The sequence below is a fragment of the Callionymus lyra genome, chromosome 1 (assembly GCF_982586985.1).
Source record: "Callionymus lyra chromosome 1, fCalLyr1.hap1.1, whole genome shotgun sequence".
Taxonomy (NCBI): Eukaryota; Metazoa; Chordata; class Actinopteri; order Syngnathiformes; family Callionymidae; genus Callionymus; species Callionymus lyra.
This window is the reverse complement of record NC_141818.1, coordinates 37,087,997-37,111,829: the sequence shown is the minus strand read 5'-3', so window position 1 is coordinate 37,111,829 and position 23,833 is coordinate 37,087,997. Positions and strand designations below refer to the sequence as shown.

The window sequence follows — 23,833 nt, the reverse complement described above, 5'->3', positions numbered from 1 at the left end:
ACAACATTAGTTCTTCGCTGATATAAGAACAACATTAGTTCTTCACTGATATAAGAACAACATTAGTTCTTCGCTGATATAAGATCAACATTAGTTCTTCGCTGATATAAGAACAACATTAGTTCTTCGCTGATATAAGATCAACATTAGTTCTTCGCTGATATAAGAACAACATTAGTTCTTCGCTGATATAAGATCAACATTAGTTCTTCGCTGATATAAGAACAACATTAGTTCTTCGCTGATATAAGAACAACATTAGTTCTTCGCTGATATAAGAACAACATTAGTTCTTCACTGATATAAGAACAACATTAGTTCTTCGCTGATATAAGATCAACATTAGTTCTTCGCTGATATAAGAACAACATTAGTTCTTCGCTGATATAAGAACAACATTAGTTCTTCATTGATATAAGAACAACATTAGTTCTTCACTGATATAAGAACAACATTAGTTCTTCGCTGATATAAGATCAACATTAGTTCTTCGCTGATATAAGATCAACATTAGTTCTTCATTGATATAAGAACAACATTAGTTCTTCACTGATATAAGATCAACATTAGTTCTTCGCTGATATAAGAACAACATTAGTTCTTCGCTGATATAAGATCAACATTAGTTCTTCGCTGATATAAGATCAACATTAGTTCTTCGCTGATATAAGAACAACATTAGTTCTTCATTGAAATAAGAACAACATTAGTTCTTCGCTGATATAAGATCAACATTAGTTCTTCGCTGATATAAGAACAACATTAGTTCTTCGCTGATATAAGAACAACATTAGTTCTTCGCTGATATAAGATCAACATTAGTTCTTCACTGATATAAGATCAACATTAGTCCTTCGCTGATATAAGAACAACATTAGTTCTTCGCTGATATAAGAACAACATTAGTTCTTCGCTGATATAAGAACAACATTAGTTCTTCGCTGATATAAGAACAACATTAGTTCTTCGCTGATATAAGAATAACATTAGTTCTTCACTGATATAAGAACAACATTAGTTCTTCGCTGATATAAGATCAACATTAGTTCTTCGCTGATATAAGAACAACATTAGTTCTTCGCTGATATAAGAACAACATTAGTTCTTCGCTGATATAAGAACAACATTAGTTCTTCACTGATATAAGAACAACATTAGTTCTTCGCTGATATAAGATCAACATTAGTTCTTCGCTGATATAAGAACAACATTAGTTCTTCGCTGATATAAGAACAACATTAGTTCTTCATTGATATAAGAACAACATTAGTTCTTCACTGATATAAGAACAACATTAGTTCTTCGCTGATATAAGATCAATATTAGTTCTTCGCTGATATAAGAACAACATTAGTTCTTCGCTGATATAAGAACAACATTAGTTCTTCACTGATATAAGAACAACATTAGTTCTTCGCTGATATAAGATCAACATTAGTTCTTCGCTGATATAAGAACAACATTAGTTCTTCATTGATATAAGAACAACATTAGTTCTTCACTGATATAAGATCAACATTAGTTCTTCGCTGATATAAGAACAACATTAGTTCTTCGCTGATATAAGATCAACATTAGTTCTTCGCTGATATAAGATCAACATTAGTTCTTCGCTGATATAAGAACAACATTAGTTCTTCATTGATATAAGAACAACATTACTTCTTCGCTGATATAAGATCAACATTAGTTCTTTGCTGATATAAGAACAACATTAGTTCTTCATTGATATAAGAACAACATTAGTTCTTCATTGATATAAGAACAACATTAGTTCTTCACTGATATAAGAACAACATTAGTTCTTCACTGATATAAGATCAACATTAGTTCTTCGCTGATATAAGATCAACATTAGTTCTTCACTGATATAAGAACAACATTAGTTCTTCGCTGATATAAGATCAACATTAGTTCTTCGCTGATATAAGAACAACATTAGTTCTTCGCTGATATAAGAACAACATTAGTTCTTCATTGATATAAGAACAACATTAGTTCTTCACTGATATAAGAACAACATTAGTTCTTCGCTGATATAAGATCAACATTAGTTCTTCGCTGATATAAGAACAACATTAGTTCTTCGCTTATATAAGAACAACATTAGTTCTTCGCTGATATAAGATCAACATTAGTTCTTCGCTGATATAAGAACAACATTAGTTCTTCGCTGATATAAGATCAACATTAGTTCTTCGCTGATATAAGATCAACATTAGTTCTTCGCTGATATAAGAACAACATTAGTTCTTCATTGATATAAGAACAACATTAGTTCTTCGCTGATATAAGATCAACATTAGTTCTTCGCTGATATAAGAACAACATTAGTTCTTCGCTGATATAAGAACAACATTAGTTCTTCGCTGATATAAGAACAACATTAGTTCTTCACTGATGTAAGAACAACATTAGTTCTTCGCTGATATAAGAACAACATTAGTTCTTCATTGATATAAGAACAACATTAGTTCTTCATTGATATAAGAACAACATTAGTTCTTCACTGATATAAGAACAACATTAGTTCTTCACTGATATAAGATCAACATTAGTTCTTCGCTGATATAAGATCAACATTAGTTCTTCGCTGATATAAGAACAACATTAGTTCTTCACTGATATAAGAACAACATTAGTTCTTCACTGATATAAGATCAACATTAGTTCTTCGCTGATATAAGAACAACATTAGTTCTTCGCTGATATAAGAACAACATTAGTTCTTCATTGATATAAGAACAACATTAGTTCTTCGCTGATATAAGAACAACATTAGTTCTTCGCTGATATAAGAACAACATTAGTTCTTCACTGATATAAGATCAACATTAGTTCTTCGCTGATATAAGAACAACATTAGTTCTTCGCTGATATAAGAACAACATTAGTTCTTCGCTGATATAAGAACAACATTAGTTCTTCACTGATATAAGAACAACATTAGTTCTTCACTGATATAAGATCAACATTAGTTCTTCACTGATATAAGAACAACATTAGTTCTTCGCTGATATAAGATCAACATTAGTTCTTCGCTGATATAAGAACAACATTAGTTCTTCATTGATATAAGAACAACATTAGTTCTTCACTGATATAAGATCAACATTAGTTCTTCGCTGATATAAGAACAACATTAGTTCTTCATTGATATAAGAACAACATTAGTTCTTCACTGATATAAGATCAACATTAGTTCTTCGCTGATATAAGAACAACATTAGTTCTTCGCTGATATAAGAACAACATTAGTTCTTCGCTGATATAAGAACAACATTAGTTCTTCACTGATATAAGAACAACATTAGTTCTTCGCTGATATAAGATCAACATTAGTTCTTCGCTGATATAAGAACAACATTAGTTCTTCACTGATATAAGATCAACATTAGTTCTTCACTGATATAAGAACAACATTAGTTCTTCACTGATATAAGATCAACATTAGTTCTTCACTGATATAAGAACAACATTAGTTCTTCACTGATATAAGATCAACATTAGTTCTTCACTGATATAAGAACAACATTAGTTCTTCGCTGATATAAGATCAACATTAGTTCTTCGCTGATATAAGAACAACATTAGTTCTTCGCTGATATAAGAACAACATTAGTTCTTCACTGATATAAGATCAACATTAGTTCTTCACTGATATAAGAACAACATTAGTTCTTCACTGATATAAGAACAACATTAGTTCTTCACTGATATAAGAACAACATTAGTTCTTCACTGATATAAGAACAACATTAGTTCTTCACTGATATAAGAACAACATTAGTTCTTCGCTGATATAAGATCAACATTAGTTCTTCACTGATAAAAGAACAACATTAGTTCTTCACTGATATAAGAACAACATTAGTTCTTCGCTGATATAAGAACAACATTAGTTCTTCACTGATATAAGAACAACATTAGTTCTTCACTGATATAAGAACAACATTAGTTCTTCGCTGATATAAGAACAACATTAGTTCTTCACTGATATAAGAACAACATTAGTTCTTCACTGATATAAGAACAACATTAGTTATTCGCTGATATAAGATCAACATTAGTTCTTCACTGATATAAGAACAACATTAGTTCTTCGCTGATATAAGAACAACATTAGTTCTTCACTGATATAAGATCAACATTAGTTCTTCGCTGATATAAGATCAACATTAGTTCTTCGCTGATATAAGAACAACATTAGTTCTTCACTGATATAAGAACAACATTAGTTCTTCACTGATATAAGAACAACATTAGTTCTTCGCTGATATAAGAACAACATTAGTTCTTCACTGATATAAGAACAACATAAGTTCTTCGCTGATATAAGATCAACATTAGTTCTTCGCTGATATAAGAACAACATTAGTTCTTCGCTGATATAAGAACAACATTAGTTCTTCGCTGATATAAGAACAACATTAGTTCTTCACTGATATAAGAACAACATTAGTTCTTCGCTGATATAAGATCAACATTAGTTCTTCGCTGATATAAGAACAACATTAGTTCTTCGCTGATATAAGAACAACATTAGTTCTTCATTGATATAAGAACAACATTAGTTCTTCACTGATATAAGAACAACATTAGTTCTTCGCTGATATAAGATCAACATTAGTTCTTCGCTGATATAAGAACAACATTAGTTCTTCGCTGATATAAGATCAACATTAGTTCTTCGCTGATATAAGAACAACATTAGTTCTTCGCTGATATAAGAACAACATTAGTTCTTCGCTGATATAAGAACAACATTAGTTCTTCACTGATATAAGAACAACATTAGTTCTTCGCTGATATAAGATCAACATTAGTTCTTCGCTGATATAAGAACAACATTAGTTCTTCGCTGATATAAGAACAACATTAGTTCTTCATTGATATAAGAACAACATTAGTTCTTCACTGATATAAGAACAACATTAGTTCTTCGCTGATATAAGATCAACATTAGTTCTTCGCTGATATAAGAACAACATTAGTTCTTCGCTGATATAAGAACAACATTAGTTCTTCACTGATATAAGATCAACATTAGTTCTTCGCTGATATAAGAACAACATTAGTTCTTCACTGATATAAGAACAACATTAGTTCTTCGCTGATATAAGATCAACATTAGTTCTTCGCTGATATAAGAACAACATTAGTTCTTCATTGATATAAGAACAACACTAGTTCTTCACTGATATAAGAACAACATTAGTTCTTCACTGATATAAGATCAACATTAGTTCTTCGCTGATATAAGATCAACATTAGTTCTTCGCTGATATAAGATCAACATTAGTTCTTCGCTGATATAAGAACAACATTAGTTCTTCACTGATATAAGAACAACATTAGTTCTTCACTGATATAAGAACAACATTAGTTCTTCATTGATATAAGAACAACATTAGTTCTTCACTGATATAAGAACAACATTAGTTCTTCGCTGATATAAGATCAACATTAGTTCTTCGCTGATATAAGTAAGTAAGTAAGTAAGTAATATTTATTTATATAGCGCTTTTCGAGACCAGGGTCACAAAGCGCTTTAACAATCAAAACAATACTCAAAACAGTACATACTTTAAAGATCAAGACAACACCGAGAACAACACAGGAGTTCGAGAAATTCAAGGAAAAGCCTGAACAAATAGAAACGTCTTAAGATGTTTCTTAAAGGAGTCAGTAGACTCCATCAAGCGCAAAGAGAGAGGAAGATTGTTCCAAAGCTTAGGAGCAACAGCCTGAAAAGATTTCTCTCCTCTGGTCCTGAGCCGTGTGCGTGGAACCATAAATAGATTCTGATCCACAGACCTCAGAGACCGAGCTGGGGTGTAAGGCTGGATCAGATCAGTGATGTAAGGAGGAGCCTGACCATGAATAGATCTGAAAGTAAGAACCAGAATTTTAAAGTTGATCCTGAAAGAAACTGGAAGCCAGTGAAGAGTTTTAAGGATCGGAGAAATGTGAGTTCTTCTACTAGAGCGGGTCAGAATTCTCGCTGCAGAGTTCTGAATCAACTGCAGACGAGACAGATCCTTCTTGTTAAGACATGAAAACAAACTGTTACAATAGTCCAGACGAGAAGAAACAAACGCATGGATTACAAGCTCCAGATCATGTTGTGACAACATTTTCCTAAGTTTAGAGATTTTTCTCAGTTGAAGGAAACAGTTTCTGGTCAGTTTTCTGCAGTGTTGAACAAGAGACATGTCTTTATCAAATACAACACCCAGGTTTCTCAGGCTCAGTTTAACAGACTGACCTAAGTCACCCAAGTACTGACTCAACCCTGGAATCTTATCATCAGGAGCAATCACCAGAGTTTCAGTTTTGTCCACATTAAGCTGTAAAGTGTTTTCACTCAGCCATTGTTTGATTTCTAGCAAACAATTGACTAAGCTGTTCAGCCTTTGGGGCTCAGTTGGGTCAAAAGAGCAGTAGAGCTGGATGTCATCAGCAAAAATGTGATAAGAAACATCTGGAAATCTCTGAATGATTTTACCAAGGGGAATCAAGTACAGCAAAAACAATAAAGGACCCAGAACAGAACCTTGAGGGACTCCACACAACAGATCTGCCGATTCAGACCTCATTTGATTGGCAGATACACTAAAACTGCGCCCAGAAAGGTAAGATGAGAACCATTCTAACACAGACCCAGACAGTCCCACTTCATCCCTTAGTCTTCTCAGCAGGATCTGGTGATCAACTGTGTCAAAGGCTGACGACAGATCCAGGAGAACCAGAACAGTGAATTTACCAGAGTCAGCCGACATCATGATGTCACTGGACACTTTCAATAAAGCTGTCTCCGTAGAGTGATGTTTACGGAAGCCAGACTGAAACTTCTCATGGATGTCGCTCTGATCCAGGAACAAAGACAGATGCACGGACACCACCTTCTCCAAGATCTTGGACAAGAAAGGGAGCTTAGAAATAGGCCTGAAATTACTGAGGTCAGTTGGGTCTAAGCCTGGTTTTTTGAGCAGAGGCTCCACAATGGCATGTTTAAATGCATTGGGAAAAACCCCTGTGGAAAGGGAGAGGTTCACCATATTGGTAACCCAGGGGCCAATTACATCAAATACTTTGATAAAAAGCCTACAAGGAAGGACGTCATCTGAGCAAGAGGAGGGTTTCATCTTGTTCACTAGTGCTGAAATATCACCCAAAGATACAGCAGTGAAGGATGACCAAGAGGAGGAGATGGGCTCAGAGACAGTAGGGGTTCCCAACAAAGGGGGAGAGATTTTCTCTTTGATCAATTTAATTTTGTCAATGAAAAATCTCAACAATGCATTGCTGTCAGCTTCACAGAAGACCGGCGTGATTTGAGGAGCAGGAGACACGAGAGAATTTATCGTGTCAAACAAAACTTTGGGGTTTTTCCTATTTGCTGCTACCAGTTTTCTGATGTAATCAGATCTAGCAGTTTCTACCATCTCATTGTAAGAAGTCAACAGATCCCTGAGGTGAAGTCTGTGCACCTCAAGTTTAGTAGACTTCCAGAGACGCTCAGTCTTTCGACAAAGTCTCTTCAGACTCAGGAGATCTTCATTTGTCCAAGGGCACCGTTTTCCTGAATTTTCAAGTTCGATTTAACAGGTGCCACTTGATCCAGTATTTCAACACAATGATCAGTGTAACAGTGAATCAAACTGTCCACATCTGGACAGTCAAAGGAAAGACGGTCAAACATAGCAGAAAAACTGTCTGCAGTATCGGCTGAGATGACACGCCTCTGAGACCTAACTTTATAAAGGCTTAGGTTCAGGGATGAAGTCCAGGTTGAACAAGACAAGAGAATGATCACTCAGATGGACATCATGTACAGATACATTAGAAATGTTCAGGCCAAGAGTAAAAACTAAGTCTAAAATGTGGCCTTTTTGATGAGTGGGTTCAGAAACATGTTGCTCAAAATTAAAGGCTTCAGTTAAAGTTAAAAGTTCTTTAGCAGAACAAGATGTGACGTCATCAACATGAAGATTAAAGTCTCCAAGAATAAGAACATATTCCATCTGAATAATGGAAGATAAGAAGTCACTAAAGTCTTTCAAGAACACCGCCGCAGGACCAGGCGGACGGTAGATTGACACACAATAGAAAGGTCTTGTAGAACCAACCAAGATCATCTGAGACTCAAAAGAAGTGAATTCCTGTGTCTGAATCACTTTGCAAGAACAACTCTCCCTAAAAACAGTAGCAAGACCTCCTCCACGACCAGAGAGGCGAGGCTTCCCCAGGACAGCGCTCCCTACTGGACAGAGTTCGTTCAGATGAATAAACTCTTCCTCTCTCTGCCAAGTCTCAGAAAGACATAATAAATCCAAATTAACTCTTGTGAAAAGATCATTAAGAATAAAGGATTTATTAGTAATGGAGCGAACATTAAGAAGTCCCACATTCAGCACCGATGACGTCACTGACGACGCCGCGTCACTGACAGGCGCGCAGAGCGGGATCTTTTGAAGCGAACAGCGGTCACGTGGGTACCAGCTGTCACTGAAGTTCAACTCGGTTGTAAAAGTCGAATTAAAGAGAGGAAATGAAAAAATCTTACCACCTTTCGTTGAGGTCTGGACAGACGGCAGCGCTGATGTGTCATCACACACAGTGAGAGGGATGTCGATCAAACATCGATGACGTTCGATGACGTCAGAGTTGTTCCGAGCGATCGCAACTGCACGTCTCATCCTGACCTGTACTCCAGCCCGACTCGATCCCTTGTGGAAATCGCCCGGTACTCGAGAGATCAAACGATATTCCACAGAGTCCGAGTCGATGAGAAGCGGAGCCGGAAACACGTTCACTGGACGTTGGTAACTGTCGCGAGTGAAGTCCTCCATCGACTCTCTGATGTTGAGAAGAGCATCACGATCATAGATCCGAGATGCTTGAGACATATCTTAAGTGATATGAGCATAATATCCGGACAAGTAGTCGTTAAAACGACTGTTTTTGGCAATTATTGCAGGAGCTTACGTTTCAAGCAGCCGATCAAAGGCTCACCGGACATTAGTTCTTCAGTGATATAAGAACAACATTAGTTCTTCACTGATATAAGAACAACATTAGTTCTTCAGTGATATAAGAACAACATTAGTTCTTCACTGATATAAGAACAACATTAGTTCTTCGCTGATATAAGAACAACATTAGTTCTTCACTGATATAAGAACAACATTAGTTCTTCGCTGATATAAGAACAACATTAGTTCTTCACTGATATAAGAACAACATTAGTTCTTCGCTGATATAAGAACAACATTAGTTCTTCACTGATATAAGAACAACATTAGTTCTTCGCTGATATAAGAACAACATTAGTTCTTCGCTGATATAAGAACAACATTAGTTCTTCGCTGATATAAGATCAACATTAGTTCTTCGCTGATATAAGAACAACATTAGTTCTTCGCTGATATAAGAACAACATTAGTTCTTCATTGATATAAGAACAACATTAGTTCTTCACTGATATAAGAACAACATTAGTTCTTCGCTGATATAAGATCAACATTAGTTCTTCGCTGATATAAGAACAACATTAGTTCTTCACTGATATAAGATCAACATTAGTTCTTCACTGATATAAGATCAACATTAGTTCTTCACTAATATAAGAACAACATTAGTTCTTCGCTGATATAAGATCAACATTAGTTCTTCGCTGATATAAGAACAACATTAGTTCTTCACTGATATAAGAACAACATTAGTTCTTCACTGATATAAGATCAACGTTAGTTCTTCACTGATATAAGAACAACATTAGTTCTTCACTGATATAAGAACAACATTAGTTCTTCACTGATATAAGATCAACATTAGTTATTTAATGATATAAGAACAACGTTAGTTCTTCACTGATATAAGAACAACATTAGTTCTTCACGATCATCAGAACTTTGAGTCCTCTTTCCCCCCCTCACCTGTCTCACTCTTGACAAGCAAAACAATCGTATTATCGTAATTTCCTTTGGTTTGTCCAAAAATGTAATTTCAAATTTGTGAAGACTTGAAAAAACTTGGTGAACTATAATTTCTTTCTGCCTACATAGAAAATATTTAATGTTTTTCAGCAAGTCAGTTACAAACGTGTACATTATAATAAATTAGGTTAAGTTTGATATCAAATAGTTTCGATTTGGATGTCCTATTATTTTTTTTATTCTGCATTGTTGAAATGATAGTAATAATGATGTAATAAAAATTATGATGTATATTATTGTATATAAAACCCTCCAGAATCACATATTGCTCTACATAAGAAAAGACAACAACCACCATGACTAAGTTGAACAACTGCAGTAAATATACAGTACAAAACATAATTATCAATGCTTAGCCAAGTGATAGTTCACCTAAAAGATTGTCCTGGTAGAATTCCAATCCTAACTAGTAGAATCTGGAATTCCCCTCGTAGAGATTGGAATCCCAATATTCAGATCACTAGAAGAATAAAAAATAAATTAAAAAAAGAAACATCATATAATAGAAATACTTTTTAATTTGATGGTTCATCACAGACATAACCGTAACCAAGACAATTAAAAATGAAGATTTTAATGTTTTTAATCCCCATGTACGTGCACACATACACACACTCGCTCACACACAAACGCACAACTACACTCGGGTCAGTGTCCAGCAGGTGGCGCTTGTGTTGACATCCGAAGCAACTTCTATCTGGACAGAGAAGAGATCCTGAAAACGAGAAGAAATAAAAGAACAATTGTCTATCTGTCAGTTTGAAGTATTGTGCTTCTTTTTAAAGCACTGAACAGTCTCATCCCTCCTCGTCTATCCATCTATCGATCCATCCGTTTGTTGGTGGGCTGAAGACGCAGTGTCATGAGTTAAAGAAGTCGCTAGATGGCGCTTTTGGCTTTAAAATTTAAAATGGCAGGTTCCATTACAAAAGTTGCTCAAACACGACAATTACACATCAATTGGTGCCATCTAGTGGGTACTGGGAGTAAGACGTTTCATGAAGCGTCGTGTTTTTCTACTAAAGTATTTGTACTTTTAATCCCAAACCCGACTCTACTGGCCATTTAAATATTCCGTGACTCGGTTGAAGGCTCTAGACGGTTGTATCCGATTTCATAGTTAGCACATTCTTTCTACTATTCACATGTCGATGCGCCGTTTCGCTGGCGTGTTCGTTCATCATCCTCGTGAGGGAAACTCACTGTAATTTGGCCTGTAACAACTCCAGCCTCTGCCGATCAACATATCGGGAGAAGAGTGACAGAAGGTTGGGAGGGGCGAAGAGGGGGTCCGACAGAGACGAGGAAGGAACGCTGAGCAGCTCTCTGGTGACAGAAAACACCAGCTCGGTCCTGCACACACACAAGAAGGAGAACGGAGTCAGTCACGTGACGTTCACGCCAGCAGGAGTGAAGCAGACGCTCACCATCGATTGTCGTCCATTAGCTGGCAGTTCGGGTCGGAACTTTGCATCCTTTCTCCTTCACTCAGGATGAGATAGAGCAGCGTCACGCCAAACTACACACAGAAAGTTGCCACAATTAAAAGGGGAGCCAGAGAAAGCTGGACAGAAAAATACGGGAGACAGGCGTCTTTTTGGTTACATTTAGTAGTCAATTAATGAAATTGTGTATAAATGCCATTTTATTTTATCATGGTTCTTCCATGGTTAATATTTCAATAAAGTGTGAATAAATAAAAAAAAAAAAAACTCCTTTATCGTTATCAAAATAATTAACATGCAAACATTCAGTGTAAAACTTGCATGTTCATTTATGTGCAGTTAAATATCGGCCACTAGATGGCAGAATTCATTACGCCCTGCTTTTAAGCTTTTAAAGCTGATGTTTGGACATATTTTGGTTTCAAAACAAATGAAAGCAGTAACGGCTTCGAAAATAGTCACGTGGTCTGTAAATTCTGACAACAACACTAGAGTCAAGTACTTGGACAATAGTACGAATACATACTTGTTCCTACAGTATCACAATATATCGCATCAATCGACCCGGTATCGTGATGCGCAGCATATCCCTAGATTTTGCCAATACACAGCCCTATTTGTTGTGTCACCAGTTTTATCTTGACCTTTAAAGTATATACTTTATTGAATATTGCTTTGATTGTTTAAGCGCTTTGTGACCCTGGTCTAGAAAAGCGCTATATAAATAAAAATGACTCACTTACTTACTATTTATGAGATGCAATTTGTCTCTAAACAGACAATTGTTTCGCTCTCAGTTTTACAACAGTACGAAGCAAAAACACTGAGTGAATAAATATGTATATTCTCCAAGAGTGTTTAAGTTCATAAAATGAGTTCATTCGTCGCGATGGTACATACTTTGTTATGGAGTACTGCGGAGAGCTGACCCTCACCGCCCTGAAGCACCTGCAGGAGGTCTGTGAGAGCTGCACTCGACAGAGACTGGATCACTGCAGACACAGGCTCCACCAACCAGCACAGCACCTGCCAACACATCCACGGTATTTTCAAGAGCGCACGAGAGAAAACAAAATTCCTCGAGAAGTTCGGCTGTAACGCCTCGGACTGAAACGCTGCGGCAGCAATGTTAAGGTCACCTGATCCTGTTTGTCCTTCTTAACCAACGCAGGGAGATTGCGGGCGATCGCCATGACAACGGCGGCAGCCTGGGGCGCAGGCAGGAAAGGGAGGAGCCTGGAAATGAGCCGCTTGCCCTTCCTCACAGACATGATCAGCACACACTGTTCGTCGTTCACCCTGTCGGAAGCACATCAGCATCAGTCTGAACTGGCGGACCACACCGGCCCTAAATCACCGTGGTTACCGGTCGTCCCACTCCTTCTCCTGCAGGGAACTGATCAGCTGCATGGTGTTGGCTTTGTGCTGCACCAGGAGTGCCCCGCGGTCCTCCTCGGCTGCATGAACGAAGCGCTTCTCGAAGTCTTGAACCTCCAGCAGAAGACTGTACATCTAATGAGGAGCAGCAAAGGTTTACTTCTAGTCGTTTCTAGTGATCGACGACTCGATCATAGTTCAATTCTGACCTTTTCCACCGTGTAGAGTATCTGCCGCCGTTTATTCCAGACCTGCTTCTCCCTTTTCTCCTGGAAATCAAAATGTCACAAGGATGATGAATATCCAGGTCCCAAAACATGTTGCACTTTGTCATCAGGCAGATCTTAGAAAGAACACGGACCTCATCATCAGTGCGACTGGTCACCACCGCGTCGATCATCTTGCGTGGATTGTTCACACTGGAAACTGTGAGTTTCCCAAGAGAGCCAGCAAACTGAACTGTTGGGTGAACAAACTCTTTTTAAGATGTTTTCAAGTTGAAGTTGTCACAGACGAGCAGTATGGAGGTATTTGGATGTTTTTATGTGTCTTTTTGGACGAAGATAACGAAAAAGAAACTAAGCTCCAGTCGCTACATTAAAATGAACAAACATTTTTGTCAACAACTCTAAAATGAAGAGATTACTCTGAAAATAATCCCAACCCTTAGTCGACATGAGGGGGAATAGAATACAAAAAATAGAAAGTTTTCTTTTTAATAATCAATGAATCTGATCAAGTTTACTTTTAAATATTGAATAAGTAAATATCAAAAGTTAAACTATAATGATGAAGCAAAGAAGACCATCAGATTCACGTATTGCCTCCTGGTGAACTAGTTCCAATTCCATCTGATCATAAGACGCCAAGATGTGTCAGATCAGTCTGAGCTGAAACACTGGGGCTCCTTACCTGGTCGATAAGTGTGTTCCATCTTCGCCACCTGTGGAGTGATAAGTTTGGTGGCGTACTCCCTCTTGTCTCTCTCTCGCTCCGGACGCTTCTCCAGCTTTTCAAAGTAGTTCTACGAGACAAACATGGGAGTCGCTTAGTAATTACGACCAGACACTCTGTAATATAGTCAGGAACGAGTCGAGCACTTCACACGTGTAACAATGATAATCCCTGGTGAATGATGATGAATGATCAGTACGTGAGTGAGTAAGCTTTATTTATACATCGCCTTTAACAGACCAGGATCACAAGGCGCTTCCACAACACAACAAATGAATCAAGAGTCATGTGGTCTGTCAAGTACTCAACAATACTACATATATACATCTCCTTGTTCCTATTTTATTCTTATATATTGTAACGTTGCCCCTGTATTGTGATACTTGTGGTATTCTTGACATAACACACCGCTTTTGGTTTGTAAATGCATTACTTTAATTTACTATAAAGCGTGCTGGAATTTAAGCAACATGAACCCATTTTGTGTATTTTCCAACGAAATCCAACTACTGTTGATTTCTTCTTGTTTAACAGATGTTGAGCTTTATCTCCTCACTTCTGTCTTGCTATTGCAAACCTGCTATAGCAGAAGCGAAGTGTGTTTCTAATGCAATTCACAAATGTTTACAAATGAAACCAAGCAAAAAAATATATACGTCTACAGCTTAGCCCCAAAAGCAGCTTTTTATAGACTGGAAATGACAGTAATCTAAAGTAATTTTATTTAAGCAGGTCCAGCGTCTGCCCTGAGGTCTATTCACAGGTGGCTAATCTGGTCTTCCACTCCAGTGCAAAGTACCAGAGGGTCCATTTCTCTCAAAGCATCTTGTAATAACGGGGAGTCGATAAACCATGAAGAGGTCAACAAGACTTGGTTATAGTGAAGGTCTGTTTCAAACCAAGAACGGAAATGTACCTGGTAGTAGTAGTCATCCAGATACGGGTCAGTGCTTTGAAGCTGCATCATCTGGATCTTGGTCACCCATTCCTTCTCCTTCTGCGTCATCAGGTTACAGTACGGGTCTCTGCTGCGCCGGTCTCCTACAAGCCTGCTGCGGTCCCTGTTGGGATTACAGTGTTGAATGAATCGACCGTTTACACCAACAGTCTCAATCATCTGCATCAAATTCATTATTTTCCTCTTACAATTCCAGTCTGCAGGAATGCTGAAGCCAAACCTCGTTTTGAGCCTCAAACAACAACAATTAAATAGAAATAGAAATTCAAGAATCACACTGAAACAGAACATGTTAAGGTTTTGGAGACATTCTTAAATTGTGAAAACAATAATTACATCAGTAATGACAAGAGACTGATCATGCAGGATTTACTGAATGCAGATGAGTTTTGTGATCGTCATGTGATCTGAGATCAACGTTATTTTAAAGTGTTTAACATCGTAATGACCTAAACTAAACTTGTGTAACTGAAGTCATTTTGACTTCCCTCAGCCTTAATTTAAACAATATTAAACACAAAATCATAATCTATTGATTCGATTCAGATTCCAATGATGACGACAACATAAACACTGATCCATCATGAGGCAATAAGAAGTCACCGAGGTAAGGCCATCAAAATGTATTAATTATTTACAAATGCCACAGTAACTTATATTAACTTTAGAAAAGATTACCACAGGTGTGGTGCATCGAATAATTCAGTTGTCATCGAACAACTGAATAAAGAAATGAAGACCAGAAAATAAAAAAATATATAATAATAATAATAATACATTTATTCTTAGTTCTTGCCTAGTTTCACATTTTAAAAAAGGTTGTTATGCCACCCTGACGATTAGTGAAACTCAAACACAGTACTTGTGGAAAACAAACTCACCCTCCTCTACTCTGCATGCGCTGCGTGAGTATACGCCGGTGTTGAGGGTGAAGATGGGTGGTGTTATGGCGGATAGGGAGTGGGGGGTTGAGGGGCCCATGTGGAAGCGGTGGACCCATCCGATGACCATGTGGCCCGTGTGGCCCTGGGAAAAACTGTCTAAAGCCCCCACCGCCTGGTAGCAACTGAGGAACAGGGACTCCACGGGGGAAACCTGCCACCTGAAAAAATATGGACATCCGCGTTCAGATCTTTGCAACCAAACAAGGGTGGCTGGAGTTTGTTTATGGAATGGTTGAAGAACCTGAGAATTGAGGAGCTGGGCGCGCTGAAGTTGTGACAAAACTGGACCGACACCAGGAGGGAATGGACCTCGGCACAACGGTGTGTTCTAGAAGATAAAATGGAAAGATTGGAGCGCATGCATGATAATTACAGAGGAAAGCAGCAACTTTAACCTGATGAATTCTCAGTGGTTCAGCACTCGATGCAAAATGATTACTTTTAGGCACCCTACTTGAACTTGGCACCATGGAAGGGTTTGGTTATAATTGCACCGAACATCTCAAGCTAAGATAAAAATTAAATGATTAAATTTAATTTTAATTAAGAAAAAGTCAATTATGTCTATATTTAACGATTTGGGGTTCGTTTTTTTTTTTAAATAATTCAATTCAATAAGATGTTTAAGGTTTGAGTTTTTTTTTTTTAATTATTTATATGCATTTAGATATTAGGGAAAAATTGAATATCATCATGAAACATTATTTTTGTTGCACAAATCGTTCAAAATATAATATTTTTTAATTTTTAGCCTTTTAAAAGAAGTGTAAAAATGCTGGTTCCTAGTGCCACCTACTGGCGAGAACTCAATTGATCCTGGTGCATATAAGCGCTGGTTTCATTTCATCATGGTCATCGTTGTCTAGTGGCACTTCTATACCATCATTTATATATTGAATTTAAAAAGCAAAAAAGTATTGGAACTATAACATATTAAAAAAAATGTGCATTCAAAAATGTTATTAAAACACACAAATGTCACAGCTTTTAATTTACAAATATTGAAATAAATATTGAAATAAAATAATTTTCAATGTTTTAAAATAGTGAAAGTTAAATTTAACCATTAAATATTCTGATGATATACTTTAGAAACAAAAAATAAAAGAGGATGAAGAACCTTGATTACTAGTCAATAAATACCATTCGGGGAGAACCAGCCCAATGTGCTCACTGATTTCGTATTTTGAAGGATTTTTCACGCACTTAGTGGTTCGTTTTTTAGTTTTGGTCTATGACAACAATGCTTTATTAAACCCGTTTGTGGGGAAAAATTCAGCAACCCGTGTACTGGATAATGACACATTAATCATTAATATTTTGAACAATTACATTGCATTTCCAAATGATTAATAACGTACAATCTATTTATTTACTCATCAGATGTTGCTGGGTGTAAAGTGATCAGTTTTAATATTTTAACCAATACGGGAACCGTATGAGCCTCAAATAGGGGGAATAGCTACAAAACCGTTAACTAGTTCTGCTGATGAACACTTACAGCCATGTTGAGGACTGTGTTTGGTGACAGACGTTCAGAGAAAGGAGGAGGATATCTATGCTGGGCTGGAGCCCGCACATGTATAGCAGTCGGATGAAGAATCTGTGGAGAGGGAAAAAAGTGAGCACACACACAAGTAGAGTAAATAGTGATGAAGCTTCATGAAGCAGTGTCCTCATTTTCTGAGCCCAGTAGATGGAGCTTAAAGATGTTGGGAGGTTTCATCGAAACGGTTGCTCAAAACCAAAGTTTTTACAGCCAAGAGTACCATCAAGTTTTCTCTGACAATGAGTGCAACCCTTCATGAAGCTACACATGCCCATCACTAGCTAAAACGTGAGAAGGCTCACTTTTCAATTGACATTTGATCGTGACCGTTGCACCAAGTGACGGAATTGGCGGTTATTTACTGCAGAGAATTGAGCACAACAACACGCACACATCCAGCATTGAGCTTGAATAACAATAATTCATAAAAAACACAGCAAAGAGCTGAAAAGAAGGTTACTTTACAGACACATTGAATCAGATCGGCTTCACGATGAAACCACGTTTAAGTTCTTAATGCATTTCATAATAAAGGGAACAGGTGGAATCAATAGAAGCGAGAACTATTACAAATAATTGAGAAAATAATTTCCATCAAATATGTGGGTCAAGACATCATAAGAAAAACTAAAAGTATCTGGAGCACTTTTCTTTCAAGTATATTCTAAACCCCCAGGTTTCCAATTAGGAATACTATAAAGTTCAATAATTGAGTTCAATTGATTTGAAATCAATATCCATGTTTCAGTCAATTTGGTGTGTTTTTGTGCAATGTTAAATTAAATGTAATATTGTAAAGTTGTGAGCAACAGACAGGAGAAGAAGGCTGAATGAATGATTGTATGTTGAAGTCGAGTGCAGCAGCTTTGTTCACCACAACAGGAATTGTTTGTGCAACAATTGACAAATTTACAAACAATCAAAAATAATAACTCAAATTTCTACAGAAGGAGATTTATCACCTGGTGATTCAGGTTGTGGCTCATTGGTTGTTTTGGAGGAGTCCCGATGGGCATCGCCCTCACAGGAGGAGAGCCAATCACTGGGGAGGTGGAGCGTGGAGGGGGGGCCCTTTCGGAGAGGTCGAGGGACTCGTCACTCCTACCGTGTGAGGGTCGTTTGGGGAGACCCACCTCTTTAATTATTGACATTAACGGACTGTCCTGTGAAGTGAGAAAATGGTAAAACCATTATTTTTACACAAAACAGACAGACTGTTACTACTGGGATCCATCCAGCTGTAGACTTGACCACATTTTTTATTTTATTTTTTATAATTATTGGTGAGCAGAAGGGGTGTGAGAAAGATACCCCCCGATAGTAACAATAGTAAATGAAGTAAGTAATCTAAATAACATTTTATTTTCATTCAAAGTTATTTAATGGTTTATATTTCAATAGTGTGTGTATAAAGGACAATCATTCGATGTTTTATTTTACAATTAACCCTCAAATATTCCCGGGGTTTATTCATTTGTGTGCTACAATTAAATCTCCGGCCACTAATTTGCAACATTGGTCATTTCCTCTGTGCTTAAGTAACAACAAAACCGGCAAAATTGGCAGCAAAAAAATGAAAAATTAAACATATACTGTATTTGATATTGCATGTTGATCCAGGTAGTATGATATGTTAATGCACTTCATTGTTAATATAAGTTTACATTTTTTGTTAATATTTTGAGAAGCACTTTCCGAAGAGCACTTTCACATTAGATGAGTAGTATTAGTATGTCCTCATGTCTTTGCTGTAAAAGGCAGTAAAAGTGTTGTTTCTTTAAATGAAACACTGTGTTCCTACAATTGCAATTTATCGCAATATATTGTAACGTCACACATGTATCTGGAGTACGATACTTATCACCATATTCTCACCAATACACAGCCCTACTATCTACACTGGAAGTGCTTGCGATATATACCCAGAGTACTTCCAGTCTGTGTAAACTATAAATCGACATTCGACCCCACCTTTCCCCTTTCCTTGAAGAAGGCGATAGTTACAACAGTTATACCTCACCTCAATGGTAGGAACTAGTCCTGGAGTTAGACTAACGGGTCCGAAGCCCATACTGCTCTCCCAGATGCTGTGTGAGTTCCTCTGAGAAAACATTTGAAAGAATTTAATTATTTTCTCACTTGGACGCTTCCTCACCCACGACTTACCTGAGCTACAGGAGCAGGTCCACGGCGCAGCAAGTGCTGCTGCTGTTGGTACGTGAGCAATGAGGAGGAGGAGGGGGCAGGCGGTGGTCCAGGAGTAGGAAGTCCTGCCATGTAATAGGAAAAATATGAGAAGGAAAAAAAAGCTGCAGGTAGGTTCAATGAAAATGCCTTTGAGGGTAGTTCAATTTATTTATTTTTTTGTTTTATTCATTTATTTACTTAAAATATCAATAGGCTCAATACGTCGATCGATGCTGTGGGTAGACAACACTATTCTAGTAAGATATTATATCTACAACAGCCATCTATCCTTACAGTCTGATGATGACTGGATTGACGTTTGGTGCCCAGCCGGCCAGTTAAATTTGAGACCGTGATCTAGGGCTGCACGAATCTGAACAAAATGGGAATCGCAATGTCTTTTGCTGAGAATTGAGATCACTATTCTCTCACGATTTCTTTTGCCAAGAATTGAGATCCAATTCTCACAATTTTTTTCCTGATGTAAATATTTATTGAAAAAAAAAAACAATGATTTTTTTATATTTATTATCTACACAACCTTTGCATAATGTTAACAATAATCCTTTTTGAACAATATTTATGTGTAACATGTGTAAAGGGGAAGAGTGATGTAGACGTTTCTCAAAATGTTATCCACAATTCATAACAACGTTCTGCACCATGTTGATCAGAGCCATATCTATAGCCAGGTGATACGTAATGGCCTCTTTTATATCTTTAGGCCTGTAGGAGTTTGACGGGTATGGTTGTTTTTTCGCTTCTACAGCTTCGTCATATTTTACTTTATGGTGACGTTTCAGGTGGTTGTATAAGTTCGTGGTGTTATATTGTGGTGCTTCTACTAAGGCATAACACTGTTAGCAAGTTACGACTTTTGGTTTGTAGTTTTAACGATTAATCGTGCAGCCCTACTGTGATCCAAAATGTATTTGGAATTTTTGAGGGCAAATTTCTCCCACTATTATACATTATATTTTTTCTCTCACAATATACCATATTTTTCGCACTATTAGGCGCACCGGATTATAAGGTACACCTTCAATGAATGGTCCATTTTAGAAATGTTTTCATAAATAGGGCGCAATGGATTATAAGGCGCATAGAATAAAAGGATACAGTCAAACATTTGACTGGGGTTGCGTTATGCATCAACTAGATAAAGCTGTGCTAAAGGGAATGTCAGCAGAGAGATTTTGAGTGTACAACAACCAAGACACACCAACTCAAACCGGTGGCAGTAATATCACTCCATAGCGGTCCGTCATGATGTGACGTGCGTCATAAATCCCACCCTGTGATGCAACAAAGGTGTGATCCCGCCCACGGCGTTTCAGCCAAGTCGGTGCAGAGTCAAGAAAGTGTTTGTAAACAAGTCACCGACCAGGTAATGTTCATATATATATATGGTGCTCCGGATTATAAAACGCACTGTCGTTTTTTGAGAAAATTAAAGGATTTTAAGTGCGCCTTATAATGGAAAATACTGTATCTAAAAATATTATTCACAAACGATTGTTGCATTCTCGCCCATGATCAGAATTGTTGTGAGAAGACCTTATAATAATGAACTTGGAAAGATAAGATTTGATGCATCACGACTCACTTGAAGAGGATGGTGCTTGGAGCAGTTGCTGAGAAGGATGATGCTGAGGGACAAGGGACGGCTGAGTCATGACTTTATGTCTGAAATTGGGTGAAAGTGCTGGCCTCTCTGCAGCTCCGACTCCAGCGATCGCTGGATCTGCCTCCAGGACCAGTCTAGCCAAAGACTCAGCCAAGTCGCCTTCCCGTCTTCGATCTTCATCTGTAACAAAGCAATAATAGGTCATTCGGTTGCTTAAAATGAATCTAATCACACAAGATATACTGAAGTTTGATTGTGATTTCTAACTAATGTACCACATGTTTTCACTATATATCAGAAAGATTTTAAAATGTTTCCCCCGTAATTATTAAAATTTTAACGGTGAAATTATGGAAACTCGCCTTTTTAGACACATTTCACTTCCAATATCATTCTAATAATGTGGATTATCTGTAAAAACAAACAAACAACAACACTAACCTTGTCGAGATAAGGCCGACGAAGAGAAGTTCAAAGGAGGGACTGAGGACGGGGTAGAGGGCTGGCCAGCACCTTGAGATACATAGGCGACTGAAAACCCTTTAGCACCTTTAACTGCAGAGTCTCCTCCCATATCCTCCAGTCCAAGAGATCCCAACAAATCATGCTCTTCAAGTCCAGCAAGGCGTTTGTGTTCCTCTTGCCAGTCCTCATCTGCAGAAGAAGTTAAAAAGATGATTAAAAAAATAAAAAAAGATGAAGAATGAAAATGATCACAGAAGACTGGACATTTGTTATGAAAACAAACTCAACAGTGTACCATTGTATTTAAATAAAACGTATAAAATGTCAACTTATACATCTCAACCTAATTAGAAAAAATAGAAAAAATATTTGCTATACAGAATTGTGCCTATACATGATATTCAAACAGTTCCCTGTAGTTATGTCTGATTTAGAAAACTGAAAATCACATTAAACAACCAAAAAACAAAACAATTTTTACCGATGGCTCCTGCTCCAAAGGTGTCATCATTAAGCTGATCGATGTCATCCTCCTCCTCGACTACTCCTTGCTCTTCATTTTCCAATGTACAGTCTTCATCCAGGGACTATTGAGAGAAAAGACACATGGTTACTGGGATTCGACAGATGTATAATGCGTTGGACATTCAATAATTCTTGATAAACACAACAGAAGTTGATGTTGGGCGTTTTTACGGCACTGAAAGAGTACTCATATCTGCAAAAAATAGACAATAATAGTAAACAACAGTCTTGTCACCGTGCAATTCAAACAATCATCAATTGACTTAATTTAAGTGAAAAATGTAAATGTCATTAGAAATCCTACATATGTGACGATCATTGCATTTATGGATCAAATCTTTTTAAGCCTTTTGTGAACGAATAAATGACATTAAAAGGCAACTATGCATCCCATATCCGTGGTCTTTCGTATTGGATTGATGCGATTGTTTACCAACGAGCCAGACTAGAAGAAAACAACATTATCCAAGCAAACCTGTCTCCATTTAACAAGACGAGTCTGCACCTAGAGTGTAAATAAACACATTCGTTTTGTTTTTTCAAGCTAGTATTTTTGCTGTTACAATAAACCTTGTCCTCCCGCAGCCATTCAAGTTAACCAACCAACACAATGTTAGCCTCCATGCTAAAGCAGCGATTTGATCCTATCGGTTCGTTCTTCCGAAGAAAGCAACCCGAAATGTCTTTCAATAGAACAAACATTTAAAAAATATATATTCATAACGCGGTACAGAACGGGAAAAGCGCACAATGCATGTGGGCAAGACCGGCTTCTCGTAGCAGGCAAGAGCGCTGCTTCTTAAGGCCTCCGTACACCAAGAAATGAGCAGTTACATAAACAAATGGCGGTTATTTGGACAAGAGTCGTGACTGAATCTTCAGCTATGATTCGGAAAGGTTCGAATCCATCACAGAAACCCCGACGAGTCGTTTTTCCGCGCCGACTTCTCACCTGAAATCGAAACATCTATCTTGAGCTTTTCAGGAGAAAAGAAACGCATCGAGTCCGCGCGCGAGTGACGCAGTATACCAGACAACCACTGGAGCGCGCGTTACAGACCGACGCGAACGAGCACGTACAAGTGACGTACATACGTGGAAACGGAGGGAATCTCTTCTTCTTCTGGTTGAGGGTGTAAGATCAGCTTACATTTTTTATCACCGCCACCTACTGGACGAGGAATGTGGCTGAGTAAAATACGAAGGATAGAAAAGAAGAAAACTTAATCCATTATTTAATAGTGAGTTTATTTTATATTTAAGTGATTGTATCTTCTTAATAACACATTTTATTTTATCTTGCCCTTTAAAGTATATACTTTATAGAATATTGTTTTGATTGTTTAAGCGCTTTGTGACCCTGGTCTAGAAAAGCGCTATACAAATAAAAAATACTTACTTTCTTATTTAATAGTTACTATACGATTTTTTTTTTAATGTGTAAATATTCGACTTTTATCTTTTAATTTATCAATGTGTTTCATCAAATAATATTACAAATAATATTCCAGAGTTTAGCAGATTGTTTAAATACATGTTTTGTGTCATTTTGTGATACGGTTTGTGCTTTTGGCACTTGTAATTTAAACCCATCCTGATCTGTCCAGTGTTTAACATTTTGTGTTGTTTTTATATTTTATTTTTGGTATTTTCTTCCTCAGGTTGATTAATTATTAATGATTCCAAATTGACAATTTCAAAGATGTAAATAATCAAGTCTTTTTTTTTTAGTGCGGAGTCAAGATTCTGTTTTGGGTCGCTTCACTGGCTTCAAGTTTCTTTCAGGTTATTCTTTAAAATT

The 23,833-nt window shown here is 37.1% G+C and overlaps 1 protein-coding gene across 1 annotated transcript; it reads right to left on the bottom strand.

The window, feature by feature from the left end:
* Window positions 1–10,501: 10,501 nt before the first annotated feature.
* patl1 (PAT1 homolog 1, processing body mRNA decay factor) lies at window positions 10,502–23,084 on the bottom strand. The gene is made up of 20 exons (XM_087806070.1): window positions 22,985–23,084; window positions 21,989–22,094; window positions 21,484–21,696; window positions 21,022–21,222; window positions 19,395–19,498; window positions 19,249–19,329; window positions 18,191–18,391; window positions 17,181–17,282; window positions 15,921–16,007; window positions 15,617–15,837; window positions 14,694–14,838; window positions 13,736–13,847; window positions 13,185–13,282; window positions 13,033–13,092; window positions 12,813–12,958; window positions 12,586–12,745; window positions 12,347–12,472; window positions 11,429–11,520; window positions 11,205–11,354; window positions 10,502–10,716 (listed from the first exon to the last, which is right to left on the bottom strand). The coding sequence occupies exons 1-20, from the start codon at window positions 22,997–22,999 to the stop codon at window positions 10,695–10,697; spliced, it is 2,442 nt and encodes an 813-aa protein (XP_087662196.1). The 5' UTR covers window positions 23,000–23,084; the 3' UTR covers window positions 10,502–10,694.
* Window positions 23,085–23,833: the final 749 nt, after the last annotated feature.

What these genes read in the sequence shown, in the direction of transcription:
- patl1 (XM_087806070.1), bottom strand. An exon ending in GACCTGCTCCTGTAGCTCAG is followed by an intron (nt 19,330 to 19,394) that starts GTAAGTCGTGGG and finishes ATGTTTTCTCAG; the next exon opens with AGGAACTCACACAGCATCTG. An exon ending in TTGTTACAGGCCAAATTACA is followed by an intron (nt 10,717 to 11,204) that starts GTGAGTTTCCCT and finishes TCTCGTTTTCAG; the next exon opens with GATCTCTTCTCTGTCCAGAT.